This window comes from Babylonia areolata, chromosome 1, assembly GCF_041734735.1.
Source record: "Babylonia areolata isolate BAREFJ2019XMU chromosome 1, ASM4173473v1, whole genome shotgun sequence".
NCBI classification, from domain to species: Eukaryota; Metazoa; Mollusca; class Gastropoda; order Neogastropoda; family Buccinidae; genus Babylonia; species Babylonia areolata.
The window spans coordinates 60,125,718-60,135,717 of record NC_134876.1 but is presented as its reverse complement, the minus strand read 5'-3'; the positions used below and the strand labels follow the sequence as shown (position 1 = coordinate 60,135,717).

The following is a 10,000-nucleotide window of genomic DNA, read 5'->3' as shown; positions in this document are numbered from 1 at the left end:
CCATCCTCTCCGAGGGATGTATGATAGTCAGTCACGCCCGACTATGGACGCTACGATTAGCTAAAGTGTGCATGCAGCTACACTCACCACTCTGGGCCCACCAGTCCCTTCCTCTAAGGCACACGATTACGAACGACAAAGCTGGGCATTGCATGCGTAAGATAAAGATGAAGAAGATTTCTTGGAAGGATGCCCACTCCCCTCCCCTCCCAACCCCCTTTCATGTATATACTGCAAACGACAAAATTGTGCATTGCATGTGTAACATAAAGATGAAGAAGAATTCTCGGAAGGATGCCCATCCCCCGCCCCCCCTCCCCCCCAGCCCCCTACCCCTAATGCATATACTGCAAAAAACAAAGTCGTGCATTGCATGCACAACATGTAAGTGAAGAAGAATTCTCAGTGGTCCAATGGGATCTCTCTCTCTCTCTCTCTCTCTCTCTCTCTCTCTCTCTCTCTCTCTCTCTCTCTCTCTCTCTCTCTCTCTCTCTCTCTCTCTTGGTTTTCATCAATATTATTACTATTGATGCATGTTGTTATTTGTATTGTGAACCCCCATGTCATTAGGGCTGTAAAGCTATTGACATTAAAGTGTTCAGTGTTCAGTGTTCTCTCTCTCTCTCTCTCTCTCTCTCTCTCTCTCTCTCTCTCTCTCTCTCGCTCTCTCTCTCTCTCTCTCTCTCTCTCTCTCTCTCTCTCCTTGATCAATACAAACAAACACATCTTCTATGTCAACAAAAACAAATATCCAGAGCTGTGTGTTAAAAAAAACAACAACAACAGAACAACAACAACAACAACAACAACAAAACAATCTGCGTGTTAGGGGCCGATTTGATCAAGCATGGTAAATATTCCACAGGATAGGTGGGTGTCATGCACATTCATATGAAGAAGAATTCTTTGTGGGATAAAAGTGTGTGTTTGTTTCTTTTCCCCCTCATCTTCTGGGTTGACAAAAAACAAAGCATGCGGAGGACCAGCTAGTGGGAGACGCAAAAGGCTATACAGGCGTGTGTGTGTGTCTCTCTCTCTCTCTCTCTCTCTCTCGTCTCTCTCTCTCTCTCTCTCTCTCTCTCTCTCTCTCTCTCTCTGTGTGTGTGTGTGTGTGTGTGTGTGTGTGTGTGTGTGTGTGAAAAACAATAACAACAACACAACTATGTGAAACTTTCTAGAATATAAAATGATACATCCCGAATGGCATCCATGTACATAAGGATCCTCGCAAGCTTCGTTGTGTGGATATTTTGTCGCCCCCCCCTCCCCTTCCCACCACACCCCATTTTAGGACGTGTCGACACTATGAATAATTATACAGTTTGCCGGTTACTGTATACCTGTTGATTGCCACTACAGTACATTAAAACAGGCAGACAGACAAACAAACAGACACACAGACACAGACACAGACACAGACACACACACACACACACACACACACACACACAGTTTTCACCCTCGACGCTGAACAAAACCTCACCCCAGCAATTCATTTTCTTATTATATTGCTCCCCCCTTATCCTCACCTCACGAGCCCCCCCCCCCCCCCCCCCCCCCCCCCCCACACACACACACTCCCCACCCACCCACCCCAAAAAAAAAACAAAACAACAACAACAAAAAAAACCACACACAACAATTTGCGGCTTTCCGCATCTTCATGGGCAATGGGAAAGGGAATAACTCTATGGTGGGGTGCGCTCAGACTGCAGAGAGGTTATCAACAGGAATGACGATGGTTAAGGTGCCAGAGACATTGTATTGTATTGTATTGTATTGTATTGTATAACTAATTTTAGATTTATTTGTGTCAAATTCGGGCTGCTTTCCCTAGGGAGAGCGCTTCGCTACACCGAGAACGCCACCAATTTTTTGGTATATTTTCCTGCATGCAATATTTTTTATTTGATTTCCTATCGAAATGGATTTTTCAACAGAATTTTTACCAGGGACAACCCTTTTGTTGCCGTGGGTTCTTTTACGTGCACTAAACTCATGCTGCACACGGGACCTCGGTTTATCAGCTCATCCGAATGACTACCGTCCAGACCATCACTCAAGGTCTAGTGGAGGGGGAGAAAATACTGGCGACTGTGCCTGTGATTCGAACCAGTGCGCTCAGATTCTATCGCTTCCTAGGCGGACGCGTTACCTCTGGGCCACCACTCCATCATCTTCCAGTGACTAGCTGCTGGTACCAGACGTCATTTATCTGTATGTCGGTGGTGGTTCTAGCAGACGTCTCTAGGTTTGTGCTTGTCATGCAGTGACCTAGTATGTTAATGGCCCCCTTCCCTCCCCAGACCCCCACCCCGACCCCCAAGCCCCCCACCCCTACACCAACCCGGCCCCTTAAGGAACTTTCTGTGGAGGACAAAAAGGACCGACTTTTCGGAACAAAACTCCGTTGGGAAATCAAAGCTTTTTGGCAGGGCGGGAGAAAATCTGATCAACTCTGACTGGATCTTGTAGTTGTGTGTGTGTGTGTGTGTGTGTGTGTGTGTGTGTGTGTGTGTGTGTGTGTGTGTGTGTGTGTGTGTGTGTGTGTGTGTGTGTGTGTGTGTGTGTGTGTGTGTGTGTGTGTGTTTGTATATATGTGTTTGTACGTGTGTATTTCTATATGTATGTGTGTTTGTGCTGGATAAAAATGAATGTTGCCATAATGTTTGAGAGTTGTTAAATGATGAATGTGGATACGTTGTCTGTGTGTTGCTAAATGATGAAGCACACAATTTGTTATCTGAGTCTTGTTAAAATTGAAGAATGTGGATAATAATGATGATAATGAAAAATCAATATTAATAATAACCGGACATTTATCAGTGCTTTCATCATTGCACAAAGTGATTTGCAATCCACACAGACACGCATACGAAACACACTCAGTCCTTAACTGACAATTATGCACAACAAATATATACATGCGCATACAAATTCGTACGTATAATAAAAACACACATGCATGCATGCATCCACACATGCATTCGACGCACACAATGCAGGATCTGTTGCCTGCATGTTGCCAAATGACGAATGTGCATAATATGTTATCTGAGTGTTCCTAAAACTTGAAGACTGTGGATATTTATATTGCCTGTGTGTTGCTAAAATGATGAATGTCAGCCATATTGCCTGCGTATTGCTAAAAAAGCAACAATAACAACACACACAAAAAAATAATGTTGGTACGCTGTACCTGTTGTGTGCTGCTGGAAACGAAATGTTGTCGTGTTGTCTGTGTGATGCTGAAAATGACATGTTGTCATGCTGTCTGTGTGTTGCTGAAAATGAAATGTCGTCATGCGGTCTGTGTGTTGCTGAAAATGAAATGTTGTCATGCTGTCTGTGTGTTGCTGAAAATGAAATGTTGTCATGCTGTCTGTGTGTTGCTGAAAATGAAATGTCGTCATGCTGTCTGTGTGTTGCTGAAAATGAAATGCTGTCGTGCTGTCTGTGTTGCTGAAAATGAAATGTTGTCGTGCTGTCTGTGTGTTGCTGAAAATGAAATGTCGTCATGCTGTCTGTGTTGCTGAAAATGAAATGTCGTCATGCTGTCTGTGTGTTGCTGAAAATGAAATGTCGTCATGCTGTCTGTGTGTTGCTGAAAATGAAATGTCGTCATGCTGTCTGTGTGTTGCTGAAAATGAAATGTTGTCATGCTGTCTGTGTGTTGCTGAAAATGAAATGTTGTCATGCTGTCTGTGTGTTGCTGAAAATGAAATGTTGTCATGCTGTCTGTGTGTTGCTGAAAATGAAATGTCGTCATGCTGTCTGTGTGTTGCTGAAAATGAAATGTCGCCATGCTGTCTGTGTGTTGCTGAAAATGAAATGTTGTCATGCTGTCTGTGTGTTGCTGAAAATGAAATGTCGTCATGCTGTCTGTGTGTTGCTGAAAATGAAATGTCGTCATGCTGTGTGTGTGTTGCTGAAAATGAAATGTCGTCATGCTGTCTGTGTGTTGCTGAAAATGAAATGTCGTCATGCTGTCTGTGTGTTGCTGAAAATGAAATGTCGTCATGCTGTCTGTGTGTTGCTGAAAATGAAATGTCGGCATGCTGTCTGTGTGTTGCTGAAAATGAAATGTCGTCATGCTGTCTGTGTGTTGCTGAAAATGAAATGTCGTCATGCTGTCTGTGTGTTGCTGAAAATGAAATGTTGTCATGCTGTCTGTGTGTTGCAGTGGCCAATCCCCCAGAGAGGGCGAAGGACGATAGTAGCGTCGGCGCCAGAAACGGGCAACTGTCTCGTAAGTCCCCCCCCCGTCTCTCTCTCTCTCTCTCTCTCTCTCTCTCTCTCTCTCTCTCTCTCTCTCTCTCTCTCTCTCTCTCTCTCTCTCTCTGTCTTCCGTGTGTGTGTGTGTGTGTGTGTGTGTGTGTGTGTGTGTGTGTGTGTGTGTGTGCGTGTGTGTGTGTGTGTGTGTGTGTGTGTGTGTGTGTGTGTGTGTGTGTGTGTGTGTGTGTGTGTGTGTGTGTGTGTGTGTGTGTGTGTGTTACACGCTTCCGTTTCGTAAAGATATGAGCGATGTAAATGTCTCTGAGTCTGATGCCGCATTATCCATGTACATGTATGCATGTGTTGGATATAACATTTATATATGTATATGAATGTATATGATAATCATGTTTGTGTGTGTCTCCTAGAATTACGGTCGATGTGTAATACGGCCAGTATGCTAATATCTCCACCGTTGGAAAATGAATAAAGAGTCATTCATTTATTCATTCATTCATTCTCTCTCTCTCTCTCTCTCTCTCTCTCTCTCTCTCTCTCTCTCTCTCTGTGTGTGTGTGTGTGTGTGTGTGTGTGTGTGTGTGATACCTCTGTCTGTCTGTCTCTCTCATAATCTGTACTTCTGTGTTTGTTTCTCTTTCTGTCTGGATCTTTGTGTCTGTCTGTACCACACCGTGAAAAAAAAAAAAAACTTTAAAAATGCTCACCTTCCCTTTATAGAAAATTGTCAGTCCCTGAACAATACAAGCATAACTTTATACGTAAACAGTGAAATCAGAGAACTGTGTCTGCAACACAATGAACCGTTTTGTTTTTCTCTCTGTAAATATATCTCTGAAAGCCTGATAGAAAGGCAAAAGAAAAATAACAACAACGTTATTCATCTGGTTTTGTACATGACATCAGCAAGATCAGTTTGATCTGGCAATGCTGTATGTGTTATTTAGCATGCATAAATGAATTTAACGATGGAAAGGGAGAGAGAGAAACAGAGACAGAGACAGAGACTAAGACAGATAGATACATATAGACACAGAGAGGGGAGACAGATATAGAGAGATAGATAGAGAGAGACAGATAGAGAGAACTCAGAACTCAAAAACGGTTTTTATTCAAAAATTAAGATTTTAGGCATCTGTCCTTGCTAAACTACATCGGTTACAATAGCACATATATAATCATCTAATGGAAAGGGGTGAAAGAGAGAAGAAAAAAAATCTTCTCCACGAGAGAGAGAGAGAGAGAGAGAGAGAGAGAGAGAGAGAGAGAGAGAGAGAGAGAGAGAGAGAGAGAGAGAGAGAGAGAGAGCAGCGCATATTGTTGCTAAGCTCTTTACACTTACTGCTGCTGAAAATGACATATAATTATCTGCCATCAGCAAAAAGAAATTCAAATGAAAAGCTTTTTCTTCTTCTTTTTCGTCTACCTTCTTGTCCTTTTAATTCTACTTAACAAAAAACATTTCCTTTCAAGCTAAATGAGGAACAAGGAAAGTGTGTAAACAACTCTTGGGTTTCTCTTTTAAAAAAAATGACCTGCGGAACATGTAAGGAGGGGAGGGAGAAGCATGGGAGTGGGGGGGGGAGGGGGGGGGACAAAGGGGAAAAGACTGGCCGGTACCGGTGCGATGCCCCGAGAATAACCCCACCGTCAAATAAACCCCATGGAGCATTTATGGAGAAGGCCAGGAAGACTCTGACCCTTTTCCTGAAATGACCTCCCGACCCGACGGGCGTAACATGCGAATAGTTAAAGCGTTGGACTTTCAATCAGAGGGTCCCCGAGTTCGAATCCCGGTCACGGCACACGGTGGTTCTGATCTTCCACTTCCACGGATGTGTGGACCTGCTAGCGCTTGATCTCTTTTCGTGTATATATACATGCACAAGATCAGATACGCACGTTATAGATCCCGTAATCCATGTCAGCAGATTTCGGCGGGTTATGGAAATAAGAGCATACATGGCAAGCACCTCCACCCCCATCCCCCTATGGCGGGAATAAAAACGGTTATACACGCAAAAGTCATACGACTGAACGTCGGAGTCGCAGCCCACGAACGATGATTAAAAAAAAAAGAAAACAAAGACGACAACGACGACGGCGACGACGACGACGAAGAAGACGAAGAAGAAGAAGAAGAAGAAGAAGAAGAAGAAGAAGAAGAAGAAGAAGAAGAAGAAGAAGAAGAAGAAGAAGAAGAAGAAGAAGAAGAAGAAGAAGAAGAAGAAGAAGAAGGAGGAGGAGGAGGAGGAGGAGGAGGAGAAAACGAAGAAGGAGGAGGAAGGGAAGATGAGGAGGAGGAGTAGGAGGAAGAGGAAGAGGAGGAGAAAACGAAGAAGACGAAATGACCCCACGACTTTGAAATTAACATCTGTACGAAATCAACCATAAAGCACAAACGATATAATTATCACTGGTGAGCACACACACACACACACACACACACATTTACTTTCTGTCAGGTCTCTGTTCCCTCAAGTCTACATTCCCCAAGCTCTATGTACCCCTTTGTACCCCACGTCTGTATTCCCCTGAAGTCTATGGCTCCTTCTGACCGCTAATGACTGCAACTCCAAAATGGTCAGTTTGCGATACTTTTGTTTGTGCATCATCATGATATATTTGCGGGTTTTGACGACTGTTCAACCTTTGTTGACCACGAAGTGTTGAAAATACATTACGTAAGATCATGCAGTCGCCGGACCTATTGGCAAACTCTGGCCATGAGCTGACCTTCTATTAACTGGTGTTGACCATTGCTGACAACTGCTTGTCGCTCCTGACCACTGTTGACCACATAGATAAAAGAAGACCTAGGTGGCACTTAGACCTGGGAGGGTCAGGGGGTGGGGTTGGGGGGTATAGACATGCTCCCTAGTGGAGCGGCTGAGCGCTAGGAGCAGGGAACGTGGAAGCCTTTGTTGTGCCAGACAAGGTGTCGGGTTTTCTCATTGGAGAGAGTCTCTGTGTATCGTCTGTGCTGGCAATGACGTTGTGGCATTTGGTGGCTTTTGAGGTTGTTTTTTTTCTTTTTTGTTTTTTTGTTTTTTTTTTAATTTGTTGGTTTGCTTTTGTTTTGTTTTTTGTTTTTTGTTTGTTTGTGTCTGTAGAACGCCAGGGAAGAGCACCCCCGACAATGATTTGTGCGTTTGTTGTGCAGATGCCGATTGATTAATTGTGAGTGTATAGAGTGAGTAATTGAATGAATGGATGACATTTATTATTTATAATCATGATGCATAGGAAAGTGCGTGAGTGCCCGCGCGCTCGCGGACACACACACACACACACACACACACACACACACACACACACACACACACACACACACACACACACACACACACACACACACACACACACACACACACACACACACACACACTATCATCATCATCATCGCAGTTATTATTATTATTATTATTATTATTATTATTATTATTATTATTATTATTATTAGCAGCAGCAGCAGCAGCAGCAGCAGCAGCAGCAGTAGTAGTAGTAGTAGTAGTAGTAGTAGTAGTAGTGGTAGTAGTAGCAGCAGCAGCAGTAGTAGTAGTAGTAGTAGCAGCAGCAGTAGTAGTAGCAGCAGCAGCAGCAGCAGCAGCAGTAGTAGTAGTAGTAGTAGTAGTATCACCACTACCGTCATCATTATCATGACCCACACTGTTTCCTTTGGCAGTGCTCCGCCGAACCAAATCCATCTCCTCTTCGTCGTCCTCCTCCCCCTCCTGCTCCACCTACCCCTTTTCCTCCTCCTACTCCTCCTCCTGCTCCACCTACCCCTTTTCCTCCTCCTCCTCCTCCCCCTCCTGCTCCACCTACCTCTTTTCCTCCTCCTACTCCTCCTCCTGCTCCACCTACCTCTTTTCCTCCTCCTGCTCCTCCCCCTCCTGCTCCACCTACCCCTTTTCCTCCTCCTCCTCCTCCCCCTCCTGCTCCACCTACCTCTTTTCCTCCTCCTGCTCCTCCTCCTCCTCCTCATAAGATCATCGTCACTATAGTGATCATTATTCTTACCCACACGGTTCCTGCAATGACGAGGTCGATGAGGGTACCCCGCTGATCCAAATCATTCTGCTCCTCCCCTGATCTTCCTCCACTTCCTCCTCCTCCTGCTGCTGCTGCTGCTGTTCCTCCTCCTCCTCCTCCTCATCACTATGGATATCATTGTCATGACCCCCACTGCATATGCAGGAGCGGGGTAGCTGACGGTGCACTGCTGGACCAACTCTTCTTCTTCTTCCTCCTCCTCCTCCTCCTCCTCATCATCATCATCATCATCATCACTATCGTTATCAATATCTTTATCCACACGATTTCTGCAATGACGGGGTCTTTGAGGGTACACCGCTGGTCCAAATCCTCACGCTGCTGCTGCTCCTCTTCTTCCTCCTCCTCCTCCTCCTCCTCCTCCTCCTCCTCCTCCTCCTCCTCATTATCATCATCATCATCATCATCATCATCATTATCATGAGCCCCACAGCATCTGCAAAGACGGGGTCCCCGACGGTTTTCCGCCGGACCAATTCTTCCTCCTCCTGCTCCTCCTCCTCCTCCTCCTCATCATCATCATCATCCCCAATTCCATCCTTATCTTTACCGCCATCATTATCATTATCTTCTTCCAGACAGTTTCTGCAAAGACTCCTCAGTCAATGATTGAACCCCTCTGGTCCAAATCCTCCTGTTCCTCCTGCTCCGCCTCCTCTTTCTCCTCTTCTTCCTGCTCCTCCTGCTTTTCCTCCTCCTCCTTCTCATCAGTATTATCATCATCACTATCGTTATCAATATCCATATCCACGTGGTTTTCGCGATGTCGGGGTCGGTGAAGGTGCCCAGCTGGTCCAGCTCCTGCTGCTGCTCCTCCTTTTATCATCATCAACGTCATCACCATCATCACCATCATCATCATCATCATCATCATCATCACTATGATTATCATTATCACGATCCCCACTGTATCTGCTAGGGACAGGATCGTGACGGTGCTCCGCTGGACCATCTCATCCTCCACCTCCTACTCATCGTCATCATTATCATCATTACCACTATCGTTATCATTATCCTTTTCCAGACGATTTATGCAATGACAGGGTCGATGAGGGTGCCTCGCTAGTCCAAATCCTCCTCCTTCTCCTCCTCTTCCTCATTGTGATCGCGATCATCACTATCACTATCATCAGCATGATCCTCGCGGTTTCTGCAGGGACGGGGTCGATGAGGGTACCCCGCTGGTCCAAATCCTCCTCTTTTTCCTCCTCTTCCTGCTCCTCCTTCTCTTGCTCCTCTTGCTCTTCCTCCTCCTCCTCCTCCACCACCTCCTCTTCTTCCTTCTCATCACCATCACTATCATCACCATCATTAACCTCCTCCTCCTCACAATTCCCCACTGTATCGTATCCTCAGGGACGAGGGTCACTGACCGGTACTCCGGTGGACCAACTCTTCATCCTCCGCCGCCTCCCCTTCCTCAACCTCCTCCTCCTCATCATCATCATCCTCACCACCACCATCATCACCATAACTATCCTCCTCATCATCATAATCCCCCACTGAATCGTATCCTCAGGGACGAGGGTCACTGACGGTACTCCGGTGGACCAACTCTTCATCCTCCGCCGCCTCCCCTTCCTCAACCTCCTCCTCATCATCATCATCATCATCCTCACCACCACCATCATCGCCATAACTATCCTCCTCATCATCATCATAATCCCTCACTGAATCGTATCCTCAGGGACGGGGTCACTGACGGTACTCC

At 45.5% G+C, this 10,000-nt stretch overlaps 1 protein-coding gene across 5 annotated transcripts in view; it reads left to right on the top strand.

The window, feature by feature from the left end:
• Window positions 1-10,000, top strand: part of LOC143292901 (dual specificity calcium/calmodulin-dependent 3',5'-cyclic nucleotide phosphodiesterase 1A-like) — a 583,953-nt gene that overhangs the window by 526,157 nt on the left and 47,796 nt on the right. For all 5 annotated transcript variants that reach the window (XM_076603602.1, XM_076603610.1, XM_076603618.1 and 2 more), the window contains 2 exons: window positions 4,184-4,249; window positions 9,977-10,000. The exon at window positions 9,977-10,000 is cut by the window's right edge and continues 151 nt beyond it. In XM_076603602.1, coding sequence (XP_076459717.1) covers window positions 4,184-4,249; window positions 9,977-10,000 — 90 coding nt within the window. The remainder of the gene's footprint in view (window positions 1-4,183; window positions 4,250-9,976) is intronic.